Source organism: Montipora capricornis, chromosome 2 (assembly GCF_036669925.1).
Source record: "Montipora capricornis isolate CH-2021 chromosome 2, ASM3666992v2, whole genome shotgun sequence".
NCBI lineage: Eukaryota > Metazoa > Cnidaria > Anthozoa > Scleractinia > Acroporidae > Montipora > Montipora capricornis.
Window position 1 is genome coordinate 11,609,264 of NC_090884.1, and position 15,328 is coordinate 11,624,591.

Sequence of the window (15,328 nt, forward strand, 5' to 3'; positions counted from 1 at the left end):
AAAATTGAACATTTTAATAATAAGTGGAATTTCGTCCGGTTGGTCGGTATAGAGTGTTTTCACTCCTGTGATCAGTAACCTTGTTTTTCTCACCGAAACAAAAGAAAACGTTTGCATGATAACAGAACTCAATTCCCGGGGGATTGGCTAGGAACACCATCATGGCCGCCGTTCCATTGTTTGGGAACATCAACATGGCCGCCGTGGCGTCACGTGAAAACGAAAAACCTGAAATAACAGGTTTTCTGAGCCCGCGAGACTGAGCACCCCAGCAAACCATTGTTTTAACGAAAACCGTTGTTCAGCAACCTTGGTTCTGGTCATTGCTGTCAAAGGTCTTCCCGTGAAAACACTCTATACGTATAAAATTGCTTACCATTTCCAACAAATGGAAAGCACCGCAGGTGTACAGAAACTAGAACAATAGCAAACTAATCATTCGCAAACACCAACACTACATTAACAAAATTATTTTTTTTGAGCAAGCGTCGATTACGAATGTCGATTATTTCTGGTATTCGTGTTAAAGCATCGCCATTAGTCAAGTTATCATGTGATAGAGGGAAGATATTTTCGCACACATAAATAATAATAAATTCGAAAAATAAGTTACGTTCAGGAAAAAAAGAAGCGATTATTTTCGTAAAGCCAATCATTTTGATGGTGGATGGTGTATGTATTTAAGCTAAAATGTAGGTTGTAATTTGTGTTCAATGGAATTCCACGAGGCAAATCTTGTTGGAATTGGGAGCTTACGCGAGGACGAAGACTGAACGTTGTCTAAGAACATTATCTCCCGTTATTGTAATAATTTCGCGACTACTTCAAGTCGTTCGGTGCAGAAAGTGTGCATTAACATTCCAGGCATAAAAATAGTTAAAAACGGTGCGGTTGTTTGGATAGAAAACTGAAATTTTATTGTCGAGTGCTTGCGTCTTCCGCAACACCTCAAATTTGGTCAGTGGAAGAACAGCAACGAAATGTACCAAAATGTGATACGCACGCGCGGGGCGTTGTTTTCGTTCATGATTTTAAACCTTCTTTCTTGTGGCTTTCTCTTTGCCGTTGCCCTTGCTTAAGCTCCCTAATTACAGCCTCGAATCAGAAGTTCCGCGAACTAAAACAACTTTGTCGCCTACGGTTCCCAAAATTACTCATAAAACATGGCTGCGCTGCATATTTTGGAACCAGCCAAGCATTGCTGCTTGTGATGAGAATGATGTTCGCTGGATATTAATTCAGTGCCATTCATTTCTGCTCATTTCGTTTTGCGAGAAAAGAACAAATTTTTTTTCCTTAGTAGAGTACGACATTTGCCCCGTGGATTCACGAACATTTACTAATATATTTAAATCAGGGGTTGTAAACTTTCCACTTTAACTCTTGCATCTTATTGTGTACTGGTTTCAGCCACATAGTGATCATATGTACGTTCAGCCCAATATATGAAGATATCAAGCACGAAATACAACTGATAAATTGATCGCTCGTAATAAATCGGAGACGATACGCAAAGAATGAAATGAAAGCCAAGTATAAACATCTTAGTTTCAGATATTTCTAGATGAAAACCAAAGGCTCCTGTCAATAAGTTCGACCCGTTCAGTTTCGCCACTACCATATTTCGATTTGACTGCTTCCGTCGTTTTCCAATGACCAAACTGTTGACATAGCGGTCTCAAAACTTGGAAATACAATTCAAACGTACTGTTTAGCTTCATTTATGTTTACTTTTATTGTTAACGTAAAGAAATGTTCATTTTTTTAGAACTTAGAAAACTTTCGAATTGCGCGAGACAAATCGAAGGGGTCGAACTCGCGAAGGACCAAAAGCGATATTTTTTTATATATCTAAACTGAGAGGAGATATCTGAATTGGTTGATCACTCTTTCTGTTCTCCCTTCTTACGAACTCGGTTTTATATTACATTTATCGTGAGAAATTACATCACTGAAAGATGTGGAATCAAGGAGTCTGGTGTGTAATGTAAATTGGAAATAAATGGGGTAATTTGCTGTGGGCGGGGTTTATAGCTAAACAATGTAGTCGTAACATGATTTGTAAATGAATAATTTTGGAATAAAGTTCTTGCTGGTGATTAACGTTGGCTTGTCGACTTTGGTTTTTAGGATACGCATTCATAACTTGTCTTAAGTTTCACAGTAAGGCCACACCATAAGAAGAAGTAAATTTCCGTTTGGCTTGTAATCTCGGCATTTTTTTTTTCAACAACTGCCTGACTAACAAGTTTAAATAACATTCTCCGCGTTTAAATGTTTAATATCTACAGCTGAGCTTTAGTTTATATTTTCGCAACTGACGCACCCATACATAATTAACCGACTGTTTCTTACGAAATCATACAACCATAAAGTATAAGGGATTGAAACCTACAATGTAACTTAATTTGAAAAGGGCCTGAGTATATACTCCAAAAAATTAACGATCTTTACATTGGAATTTTAAAATTTATCTCTTGAGCTCTGAGCACAAGCGCTGTTACGATTTTAGCCAAGTGCACATGTTCAGAAAGAAAAACCTGACTCGTACAACAATTTTACAAAACCTCACCTTTCGTCCACAACTAATAGTGTCATTTAACTTGAAAAAATGTTTAAAGGGGACCGGAAACTGAGCGCCCTTTTCACATCTGGAGGTGGCTGGAATTACTCCCGTCCTTGTTTAGTGTTTTAGTATTGAACTCAAAAGGTACGGTTCAATAGAAAACGGGTTGCACTTGAGTTTGTTTGTAGAAATTATTGTTTCCGAGATACGACGTCAGTCTGCATGTCGTCGCATGGGCGTTTTTAAACTCTCCGTATCCGTTTTCATCTCGGAGAAAACAAAATGTTTTTCATCCACACTTCAACGATTAAAGTCGTCGTTTTCAAACGTTTTCGTGTTCACCTATCCACACCAATGCGTTTACGCCCCGCCGTCATCGGGTTCAAAGGGCCTGGTTTCACCTATCCGCAGTAAAAACGAGGTGATTTCAGAAGACTCCGTTTTCATCAGCGTTTTTGGGCGTTTCAGTATGCATGAGAGGAGAAAGCGCATCACCTACACCATTCAGTGTGGATGGGGCCTTAATAACCAGCTTTTCTCCTCAGGGTACCCACGTATATCCAAAGAGAAAACACCCCTTGTGGGTAGGGGTGAATGTGTACAGCAAGAGCGAATTCAACATCCGGGTCTTCAATTGTGTGTACGCCAGTGCTGTAAACGGCTTCCGATACAGGAGGCACTTCAGTGAAAGACATGTTAATTGGAAAACCAGACAACTGAAAAGAAAACACATGCGTGATCAAAAGATGTTCATTACCGTCGAGTGTACGAGACTAATCGGTTAAATAGCACAGCATATTTCATTTTACGAATGAGAGAAGTGATCCTCGACCGTTCTTCTATAAGCCGCACTTCAAATATACATTTCATAGACCTTATTCATAAATGGCGGTCAATTTATATTTCTTTTGTCGAAGTGCAAATTAGCCTACCAAGCCTCGATACCCTACAGTGAATTGAAGAGAATTCTTGCTCTAAAATGAGGCTTGGTAGGCTAATTTGCACAGGGAAAAAAGAATTATAAATGTGACCGCCATTTATGAATAAGGTCTATTTCATATTTCAATTTAGTTCATGTACGCTACTGGTTTCACTCTCCAAGAAAAACCCAACGTGGTAGAATGAGTAGTGACCCCCACCCAATATAAATCCCGAGCATTACGTACTGTATAAAAAACGAGCAGCATTGTTTCATCGGGTTTAAAAATACAAGGCGTAGCCGCGTGCTCTTAGATCCGACCAAACACGTGCTGCAATTTTTTTTGAACGGTTTCAAAAACATTCCACAAGAAGCGTACGTGTCCCTCGGGAGTCCAAACAAAGGTTCAAAATGTGAGGGGCAGATATTAGCATGCAAGAAAAACAAGGCGGGCCTCATTACTGTTCTTTATGTAAAGAATTTTAACGAGGAGAGTTTTATCGGATTAAAGCTCGCGCACGTGACGTGTTATCGACGTTTTGATAGGCTGTTAGGCTGATAAATTATTAATCAGTCTTTGAAGCAATATATCGACATAAAGATGAACCTTGTAGGAAGTGAGAATCTGATCCAGCTCAGCGGCGTGATTAATTGCAGTGGCCTGGCTCACACTCTGTTCCATGCTAAATTCAAAGAAGGAAAAATAAATGGTATACAATTCCGGAAACTTCTAAGATAAATTGTCAGTTGAAGGAAAATGTATGAATAAGGGAGGTAAAATGGTGTTTTTTCTTCCATTTCTACATTGAAATGGGGACTGGATCAAGTTGCCAGTCAATGGAATGATAGAAGCTCTTTGAAAAAAAATAATAACAAGTTGAAGTAATTAGGCAATAGTCTTTGAAAATGAAACAGGATCAATTCTCTATTTTCGAATTCCCCATAATACATCTTGTTTGCTCCCCAAATTTTGCATAAACTATTGTTTTAAAATGCTCTTGGGGACAATGCATATTCCCAAGAGCATTTGAAAACAATGGTTTATGCAAAATTTGGGGGGGCAAACAAAGTGTATTATGGGGAATTCGAAAATAGAGAATAAGGAAAGGACCTTCCAAAAAATATAACCGTTCTTTCGAATTCCGAATTCTTCATCTAAGGCCCCGTCCACACCTGTCGGGATATTTTTGAATCCGCAACTTTTCCTTTGCGGATTCGCCTTCCGTGTACCCGTACCCGTACTCAGATCCAATCTTTACCGCGTAATTATTCAACGTGGCCGCTGAACGAAATGCTCTTGTCGCCAACTCGCACGCCTGATGGGGCATGCTCTGTTGACAATAGTAACAAAGGAGTCCTGGATACTAAAACGAATCGGGATACTTGAGGACGGGCAGATTCTATTTGAATCCGGATCCGTGTGAACGTGAACATTTTGAATCCGCAAAGAAACGTGTGGACGGGGCCTAAATATCACGATTTGTATGTTCAACGTTTATATTACGATCCGTAATGGGTTATTTTTTGTACCACCAATTTCAAACAAACACCAACCTATACTTAAACCGTAGCGGTTACAAGAAAATATGCGGCGTAGGGCCTGCTTGTCAGCTTTGCATAGAGTACAAATATGACCAGAAAACCTTGCAAAATTCTTCTAGTTGTGACTGTCACGCAACGCAGACCTTGTGGTCAGTCAGTTTTATCAGACCTCGTCACTCGCACTTACTGAGCAAGAAGGCTCCTGAAGGCTTGAGTGCAAAACCTGTCAAGATGAGATCAAAATGTGCTCGTTACTGACTGACACCACGCGCAATATCTTTCTTATATCGCAAATGCAGTAGTAAACTACCCAACAGTGATGGGAGTAGATATTGGCCTACCCTATGGCTAGCTAAACTGATTTGAAATTTCCCTGGAAAAATGTATAATCATTCAGAATTCGGTATCAAGATGCTTGCAAATGGTGTTTTTGTAAGAGAGTTGTTGCATTAGTTCAACAGTTACTGATCTTACCTATTCCATCGAGTCACAAAGCGAGGTCTCCAAGACATAACTTTATCCCTCAAAATCTTTTCGATTCTAAAAGAAAAGACAGCTAATAATGTTGAAGCGCGTTAACAAAAATACGCTAAATCCCTAAACAGCGTTCAAGGCTTCCTCATTCTTGGAGATTTCCACTTTTCCCACCCAACCAACTACGGGCCGAGAAAACGTGAGAAAAGGTCTTAGTTTTCAACCACTCGCCCACCACATCCATCCCCCATTTGAGGCCACATGAGGTTGAAGAGAGGAGAAAACAGAGAGCCAAAACCCACGTAATTGCCATCGGAAGAAACATTGTCCTACCAACATTAATGTAATCTGGGTGTGGTATTTAAGCCCTCTTTAAGTAGGTCAGTCGACGAAAACAAAAGAAACTGTAAGATCAAATGTTGTAACAAAGTGTCATTACTTCTCTTGCAGTCCAGTAACATACTCTTGATCCACACGTTTGTACTCAAGAACCTCTTTCTGTAAACCAGGACAAAATAACTACTGAGTGGATTAATATTCATATCCTAAAAGGACGATACACCTTTCTGTCGAAAAAAAAAAGCTCTGAACGAAAAAGAATCGTTCTCGTGGAAAATAAATTCGCTAGAAAATTTCAACAAAGTTGTGCTGTTACACAGTACTCCTGCCTTCTTAAAACTCCGGAGGTCGGTCGCAAATAGATACTTTTGCCCTAGGTGCGGCAGCAAATGTGGGATAATTTCCACGGTAACACTAATTAGATTTTAGTCGGAATTACGATTGGCGCTAATCAAGCAACAAAGCAACCAGGATATTCAGCACTACAACAAAACAAGACATGGTGTGATATTTAGGACTTCATCTAGAGAATGCTTTCTCGGGTTCCCTTAAACTTCACTGCAGATCGCACGACAAATAAGTGAGCACGCCCATAACAACGGTAAGATGCAATACCTGGATGCTGAGTAAAGCAGGCCTTGGATAAGACCTTGTGAAGAACGGCTGCCAGGACTTTGTTTTCGTCAAGTCAAACAGCAATCGATATGGTTCTTCCGAAGGTTGAATGTTGCCCCAAATCTAAATTATTTTAATGCAAAACGCTGTATTAGTGATACAGGGAGGACATCAATGGAATTTTGAAATGCCAATTTTCTTATCTGTCAAAACTTAGATTTACGTGCATTGATTGGAATTGTATATTTGTTACTAAATCAATGGTAGGTAGGCCTTTGGCATATGGTGGAGGTCTAGCAATTAACGTTGTCAGCAGGCGATATGTGAAGAAAGGATATGGACGTGATCACAGAAGAAAAGCAGTCTGCTTTTGGTCATGGGCCTTAATCACACGGCGGCCATATTGAGTCCCGAGGGATTGAAAACTTTTGTTCTTGCGCACCGAAACTCGTTCCCAAACATTTCAACTCGAGGCTCGGGGTACGAAATCTGTGTATGGCCAATATGGCCACCGTGCGAATAAGGTCCATGCACATTAAGAAGAAAGTCGATGTACCAAGCTGAAGAAACACGGATGGGTCACACAACAAAATTTACATTCATTGTTGTTCTTGCCATCTTTTTTTCACCGAATAGTAAATATTATTTTTTTCAGTAAGGTATCACACTATAAGTATTCTGACCGTTTTCTTGTTAATTTTATTTAACAATTATTCGTGACTATCGGTGAATAAATACCGAGACGAAGTCGAGTTTTTAGTCATCGAGCCTGAGGTGAATAACTTTTTTAGTTTTATTGCATAAGTGATTATTTGAAAAATATGCATTTTCAATAAAGCAATTAATTTATTCGTCTGTCAACTCGAAAAAACGGCTGGCGCAACCAATCAGCGCAGAGGATTTTCAATAACCAACTAAAATGCAATATCAGTTTTGCGGGATATCAGCAGGCTCCATAGAGTGTACAGTACAGTGTATTACCCGGGTGGTCATCCACCCAAGTATGAACCCATCCAACAGGAATTACTTTTACTTTCCCTTAGGGAAACTGTACACCACAGGCCACCCAGGCTCTGACGGTAAAAGTTAAAAGGAATTGTATGGGAATCCCGATAAAAGACTCAAAAAGATATCTGCGTGCAAAAGTTGTCAATAAAGAAGCCCTGCTTTATTGTCCTGGAGCCCGTTTCTCGAAAGTCCCGAAACTTTACGGGCCGTTTTCGGGTGTCACAATTCCCTTTGTATCTCAAGAACGGAGAGGATTTAAGTCGTCAAACTTCACAGCCATTTTGCTTTTTGTTACCTTGAAATCATGTTAAAAGATCGGCTTTTCAGAACAAGCGGTTGACAGTTTCGCAAATGGCTTTTCGGGCCCGAAAAATTTTCGGGACTTTTGAGAAACGGGCCCCTGGTCACTTGCTCGCTTTCTGTGTGGTTATTTGCCCGTTTTAACTTCATTTAAGCCATTTCTCAGCTTCCCGGGTTGTCACTTGTACCACAATAAGAAAGGAAAGGCTGGAATGTAATTTCCAGCTTACCTCACATCTCGCTGATAAAATCAAGCTTCTCTGACATCAGTCGCGCTCAAACTCCGGCGGCAACCACACGGATAAATTACTTCTCCTTGACCAAGTTTGAAGGTCCAGCGAGTATCCATTGTTGAGAAATAACGATGAATATACATATATTCAAAATCCTACGAGGCTCACTTACAACATTTGGACACGGCAAGTCAACTGATCATTTGAGACTAAATACGTCGAGAGCAGATCAGTCAATGGTTAACTGGTCGTTTCCAAAGCCTCGTAGGACCGTCCGAGCCTGGGCTACCTGTGCGCATGCTGGCACATAATTTCGAGGCCAAGTGTGCCAGCCAGCCAGCCAGCAAGATGGCGTCCAAACCCTGAAATCGTGTGATCGATACCCAAGGGACATCACGCCGGACTGGCACTGGATGCGCTGTCCTTCGTCGAACGCTAAGAAATTTTTATCATTTTGTCGGGCATTGAGGCGCATTTTGCGGGCTAAAATGGAGAATTTGGCGGGCTAAAATGTATTTTAGCCCGCTGAAATAAACCAATAAAAAGCATGAAATTGTACAATTGTACAATTAATTTCAAAACTTACAAAAGCTTTATGGATCTATCCTTTCATCAATTATAATTTTGAAAACTCAAATGGCAAGATTGTGTAATTTCTAGCGAGCTTCGCTTGATGGTGTGTTTTCATTGAGGAAAAATAAAACCCATTCAAATTGAAGACACTCGCGTGATTGTTCAGACTGCTTTGTTGTCTTTTTTTAAAGTTTCTATTTCTCAATGCCATCCAAAGTGATAATACTAATACAGTTTATGTTCTTGGGCATAAATATGTTTTGGCCCCTTCTCAGAGCTCATTTTAACCCTCGCCTAAGGCTCGGTCTAGAATGAGTCTGAGTCGGGCCCAAAACATATTTATGCCCAAGAACATAAACTCTACTGTTTTATTAGAAAATGAGACCAGCCATTTTTAAACACTGTACAAACAGCCAGTGTAATTAAAATTACACTGGCTGTTTGGAAGGTGTCGCTGGCCGGCCGTTAACGAGAAGGGTGATGAGCCATGGTAGTCTCTCTAAGGTGAAGCTAAATAAACGAAAGTGGATCTTACAACTCTTACATTTTCGTGGTTGACGATACATCCGATGCTCTTTAGAGGACAGTTTGCGTCTTGCACATCATATTTGTGACCAGTGTGAGCATTCCACAATCGCGGCGAGCCATCTAATGTCAGAACGTAAGCTGTAGAACCTTAAACACATCAAATCAGTCAAATCAGAAAGGAAATTGAAATTGGCTGCCTATTTTAAATTTTGAATGAATAGTTCAGTCTGTACCCCTTTGCTCCGCTTAGGACACGAATCAAGCAAAATGACGGTTTAGATTGCGACACTGAAAACTCTCCCAGATGAGCGCATTCAAAACGATGCATTTTCAGGTCTCCACTTTGACCCCTGTTTCACTGCATTTCTTACAATATTTTTTAGAGTTGGGGATAGACGGCGAAAACTCATATTGAACACGAGTTTCAAACTTCATCAAGGATAGTGGAGCCTACTCAGGACAAAACAAAATATTAAAGGATAATTAACGCGATGAATTTGACGGGGAAAAATAAAGATTCTCCCTTGGAAATCTTCAGATACGAAACGAAAAAGCTTTGAATAATATTTAGGCCATTTCCAGGAATATTGGGAAAACGACTTTTCAATGTTCTTAGGACAAATCAAGGTCCAGATATTGATATTGAAGACTTTTGAAAGACTACGCAAACAATGCTAACCTTCTGGTATTCCTCTTCCCAAAACAACATATGCCTTCTTGCCAATATGAAGAAAATAATTACACAGTAACACCGCATGCTCCTCCTCGTCTCCCGCAAGCATACGAAGGAATTCCTGTACGGGGCAAAAACACAACTTAATACCATCAAATCGCACATAATTAAGATGAACTGGTTTCTAAGAAAAGTATAAAGTACAGTTGCAATCGAAATCAATCTTCAACACCACACCAAGGTAACCTCCTTCGCCGACACTCTTTTGCTTTGTCACGCAATCTTTCCTTGGGACGAAGTGTCGAGCCAATGCAATGTCATAGCTGGCGGCTACAAAGCTGGTCCCCTTCGCGTGGTATGGAAATGGGCCAGTACTGTCTTATTCCTTTTTTCTTTCTTTTCTTTTTTAACGCCCTTTGAAACCTCTAAACTAACCTTTCAAAGCAGTCTTCATACTCACCTCAGATGTGGCCCAGATATCACAGAGGTCAGGGAAGGCAGCCGAATCCGAGAGAAAAGGAATCATAGACACATACCGAGCAATGCGTTCCTAGAAATGTTAAAAATTGAAAAGAAATAGTAAGGGCTTCAAAAGAAGTTTGAAAGAGCATTACTTAAAGAACTCTCTTTGTGCCACAAGACATGTTCTTGTGGGTGTCCGCCACAGTGCCAAGGAAGTCACTAGAGTGTCGCTACGAAGTGTTTGTCCGGAGGAAACAAGAGAAAGGAATCGAGAAGCAAGCAACTCGTCTAAAAGTAAAAATCAGGAATTCCAATTGAAACAGGTTTTACAGCAGTGACATTTTTTCCTAACCATTTGGTATTGTGACTCTTCGAGAAGCTCATCAGGAGGATTCTGTGATCTGATGAATCGGGTTAAGAACACCTTCTTTCCCGCCAGGTTTGTAGCCAACGCCTGCGAGAAAAGGAATAGTCCACTATGAATAGTTTACAATTAGTTTGGATTCATTTGAGTGGTTCTCGTCAACCCTGGCTCATTTTTCTGCTCAAGAAACATGTGCAGTGTATCCGATACACTGGACACGTTACGGCGTAACTAGATACACATCTGACAAAATGTGAAACAACTTGTTTTATAAAAGTGCCAGTGCTTTTTGGCAAAGAAATTTTATGGTCGAGTTGTTCCACACAAAGAATGCACACGAAGATGATAACGCATGCTTAAGTAGACTGAATCTGATGGCGCAGCTTTGTAAGTTCTGCTTTTTTTATTGCCATTCTTTATCAAAAGATTAGAAGTTTTAGCATTAAAACTGGTGTGGCGTGTTAAAGAAGCAAGTTAAATAATATCAATAATTTGTTAACATCAAAATTACAGATCCGAAACTCATAGTCTACAACAAGAAGTTGAAGTATTTAAGAGTCGTTTTGTTCCTCTTCCAATCATACTCTTTTCATGTCTCCTTCGTACTGTTTTTGGAGATAACAACTAATCCACTTAAGTCACCTTGTATTCTCGTTTGGGGAACCTCTTTCGAAGCCCTTGAAGCCATAGTTGAGCATTGTGTAGAAGCTTATCTTCCTCATTGCTTTCAAACTAGGAGGAAACAATAAGTTTAAATTTGAGGTCCACACAACATACTGAAAATTATAATTAATTTGTACGAACACCGAAATGGTGCTCGGCGCGCGCGCGGAGCACCATTGGTAAGAAAATATCGTGATTTTTTCATGGTAATCATGGCTAGCGGTATTGTTCGTGGGCTCGTACGCACCACGAAGTTGTCCAATAATCTAATAATATCCTAATAATAATAATAATAATAATAATAATAATAATAGTAATAATAATAATAATAATCAAAACGTCCAACATGGCGGCCGTTTACAGCGTACATCTTTGATGGTAGACTTCCATGTTGTGGTCAATTATACACCTGTCAAAACAAGGTATCCGCTGACCGGAATCACGTGACCATATCGCGGGCTCAAGTTTAGAGCTAATCGAGGTCAGCTTTTTTTAAGCTGACCGCCAACTAGGTACTGGTTTTCGATTGGATCGCAGGCTTAAGCCAGGTTAACTTCTTGTAATCAGGACACCTGAACATAAACGAGGCTAAATTTTTCGCGCGCTTTTTGTGGCTCGACACGACTACACGGCCATACTACGTCAATTAAAGCTCTTAACAGTCGACGCTTTTCGTTTTCAGGTGGAAAAAGGTTTGTAAAATATCTTTTTCCTGCATTTTTCGCCGGTTTAAATTCAAAAAGATGATTCCCAATGTTCGATTTCCGGTCGAAAGTCTATTTGGCAATCTCATTTTAAAGGAAAATGCACGACCGTGATGGTATTTGGTAACCTACTCAGTATGACGGTACACTCTTCTTGTAAACTTTCTATGTTAGGGCATATTTACTATTTTTCAACTTCTTGTTGTTTTAACTCGTTTTGGATTGTTTTGTTTGGCTTTCTTTATTTGATTGCTTTTCGTCGAGGCTAAACAAAAACAATCAAAATGGTTTTATTCCGTAAATTCGTTTAAGTAAGGCCAGTAAGAATAAATAACCTGGGAGCTCCGCTTTGCCTAAATCTATACCCATCAACCCATTTTCAGTGTAAACAATGAAATGGTGTACTGTTCATAATGGATTTAAGATAAAAACTGTTGCAGGGATAATCGTAATGACAGAAAAAAGAAACAATAATTATTGTAGGACTCAGATTACATGGTGAATGAAGCTCATAAAAATAAGGTACACACACCCTTTCTGCCAGCGGCTGTGATGGTTGCAGTGGTGGTTCAATGGTGATGAACAAGGTTAGTAAAGTGTCATCTCTGGATATGATTCCCAGACTTCCTGGAGCTCCGGAATGTCGTCCCCGTTTGTGATAGCCGAGGAGAACTGGTGGTGTGTTCACACGAAATGTGCCTTCAACCTGCGAATTCAAAATACGCCCAATGCAACGACAATCCTTTCAAGGCCTTGCAGAGGCTTGGTTACCCAACACTAGTCATGTCTGTCATGGCACGGACAGACCTCTGAAGAAAGTTTTACCAAATTCCAAATGCGACACAGACAGCTGTCTCTTTATGGACTACAGCAAAGCTTCCAGAAGAAAGGTTAAGTCAAATGTCGATCATCTCAAAAAATCATCCTTTCCGCTCAACAATTCTCTGCACTTGTCTAACGCTAATTCTTTGTTTCCTAAAAAACGTCTCTTAGAAAGTGGAAAACTGGTTGTAATTTGATCTACGACGCACAAGCAGAAGATGAATGGGTTTAATACCGGGTTGCTCACATAGACTGCTTTGCATTGTGATTGAAAACAGCAATGCTAAGTAATTTGTGACATCCACCCAGTATCGAACCCATTCCATGACCAGTTCCTCCGTCTTCCGCAGTGAATAAAAAAGTGAACTCTTATTATAAAGGATCCAAAAGCAGTACAATATATTTGGGACGATTTCGAAAAACAATTAAAGTGCAAAAGTTTGTTGGGGTGATAGGCACTTTAAAACGTTGTACCCATTTGAAAATGAAAATCATTAAAGTGGTACTACGACCAAAAAAAGATTTCTTTTTTTTCTTTGGATTTCAAAACTATGTTAACTAAACACTAAATAATCCAAGTTTTAAGTTCTGATTTTAAAAAAAAACACCTGTTTATTTTAACTGCAATTTTCTTATTATTGGTCCGCCATTACTAACTTTAAAATCTTGAGAGAGCTGGATCGCGGAGAAAATGACGACAAAGACTCACTAGTTTAAGAATGCAATGCGTGTGTACGCGGCTGAATTAATATGCAGCACGGGAGGTTCGGGCTTTCAGACTTTTAAACCCGTGTTTTGCATATATAATAAATTGCGTTTACACGCTGAAATTTTAAGCTTGTGAGTAAATGACGTCATTTTCTCTAGATCCAACCCTCTGATGCTCAATCGGTAAGTTTTGAACGTGAGTAATGGCGGACCGTCAAATCCAAAACTTACACTCAAAATAAACAGCCTTCGGATAAAACTCAAAGCTCAAAATTTTGCCAGTTAGGTGTTAAGCGAACACGCTTTCAAAATCTGAAGAAAAAAAGGATGTGGTTTTTTGATCATAGTACCACTTTAATATTGGCCTCGGAATATAGCACCACTGAAACCCTATTTACAAGGCATTTTATACTTGTTTTCTCAGTGACCAGAAAACTGTACATGTTTCTCGTAAGTTTGGTTTTATCGAACAAATTGATAAACTAAAAGGTTAATTAACCACTGCATAAGAAAGATTTGTAAGTTGATGTTTCGAGCGTTAGTCCTTAGTTTTCGCGCGAAAACATTAGTTTCAAAATCCTCCGAGTTAAGTAATCCACCCTTCAAAATATACCAGTGTTGATGATCTCCCCCATGACATTCGCTTTCCAGCCAAAACTGTGATTTTTTTTTTTCTTTTGCTTTCCCTTATACGCAGGGTAGCCGCCAATTCAGGAGCTCATGACTAGGGACTTCACGATCTACGACGCGGTCGTCAACGAGAACGCCACGAGACAACAATATCATTGGTTAAATGAGGAAAAATAATCATCCTGCACGTGCGGAACGCATTTTAGCACAAAGTCGTGCGGTATCCTGCTCAACAACGACGTGAAATCACCAAATTTGAGGATTTTTGATAACGCGAGCGCACAAATGTGAATCTATAATTCTCTATTTTCACTTGTCAACCGCTAGTACCAATTTATTTTTAGGATACTTCGCCCACATTTTTCGACGCGAACGAGATGGCCTGACCGCGAGAAACGTACGATAGTGCAAAGTTATATTTTGAGGTGACGTTTTCGTTGACGTCGCCGTCGTAGATCGTAAAGTCCCCTCTAGGAGAGATGGGACGCAGCTCTTTAAAACCTCTAATTTCATTGGATCCCTTTAGGACGCAGGTCTATTGTTTTTAGAGTTAGGGTCCGTAGTTTCTTTTGTATCGTTCTTTATGTCCATTGTTTTCTGAACCAATCCCGAGAGCCGAAAGTAATTTCAGAAGAACGCTTATTCAGTAAATTCCGAGTGACTACAATTTATTTATTTATTTATTATTTATTTATTTATTATTTATTTATTTATTATTTATTTATTTATTTACTATTCATTCATTCATTCATTCATTCATTCATTCATTCATTCATTCTGCTCTGGGGAAAAACGGAATGGTTCCATTAAACTTTGCAGCTCAACAGGTATTGACTTGCTATCTTTACCTTGTTATTGAAGTAAACTGTGGAAAAGGGAATCTCAATGCTGCCCAGCCAGTGTCGCTCAAGCCGCTGATGAATGTTTGTTGATAGCTGTCGATCATCCTAAAAGAAGGATTCAAAAGAGGCTGTTAAGTGAGAAAGCTAAAGGCACGCAAATAGCAAGATCAGGGGAGGAGAAATACAATATATTTTCAAATACATGTTAGAAATTTAGAAAGCGATTGAGAAAAAAAATTGCATAAGAAAGGGAAGAAAAATTTTTTTAAAAAATCCAAAAGGAGAGAAAAAAAACTATCAGTGAGATGGAGTTAAGAGCAAATCAAACACAAAAGAGAGACCAGGAGAACTATGAGGCCTGGT

At 39.5% G+C, this 15,328-nt stretch overlaps 1 protein-coding gene across 2 annotated transcripts in view; it reads right to left on the minus strand.

The window, feature by feature from the left end:
• Nucleotides 1-2,191: 2,191 nt before the first annotated feature.
• Nucleotides 2,192-15,328, minus strand: part of LOC138038832 (coiled-coil and C2 domain-containing protein 2A-like) — a 74,105-nt gene continuing 60,968 nt past the window's right edge. For both annotated transcript variants that reach the window (XM_068884894.1, XM_068884895.1), the window contains 13 exons: nt 14,972-15,070; nt 12,496-12,669; nt 11,239-11,328; nt 10,585-10,686; nt 10,231-10,320; nt 9,777-9,891; nt 9,114-9,244; nt 6,456-6,578; nt 5,941-5,999; nt 5,502-5,567; nt 5,215-5,250; nt 4,093-4,168; nt 2,192-3,282 (listed from right to left, as the gene is read on the minus strand). In XM_068884894.1, the coding sequence (XP_068740995.1) occupies nt 3,088-3,282; nt 4,093-4,168; nt 5,215-5,250; nt 5,502-5,567; nt 5,941-5,999; nt 6,456-6,578; nt 9,114-9,244; nt 9,777-9,891; nt 10,231-10,320; nt 10,585-10,686; nt 11,239-11,328; nt 12,496-12,669; nt 14,972-15,070 (1,356 nt within the window). In that variant the 3' untranslated portion in view covers nt 2,192-3,087. The remainder of the gene's footprint in view (nt 3,283-4,092; nt 4,169-5,214; nt 5,251-5,501; nt 5,568-5,940; nt 6,000-6,455; nt 6,579-9,113; nt 9,245-9,776; nt 9,892-10,230; nt 10,321-10,584; nt 10,687-11,238; nt 11,329-12,495; nt 12,670-14,971; nt 15,071-15,328) is intronic.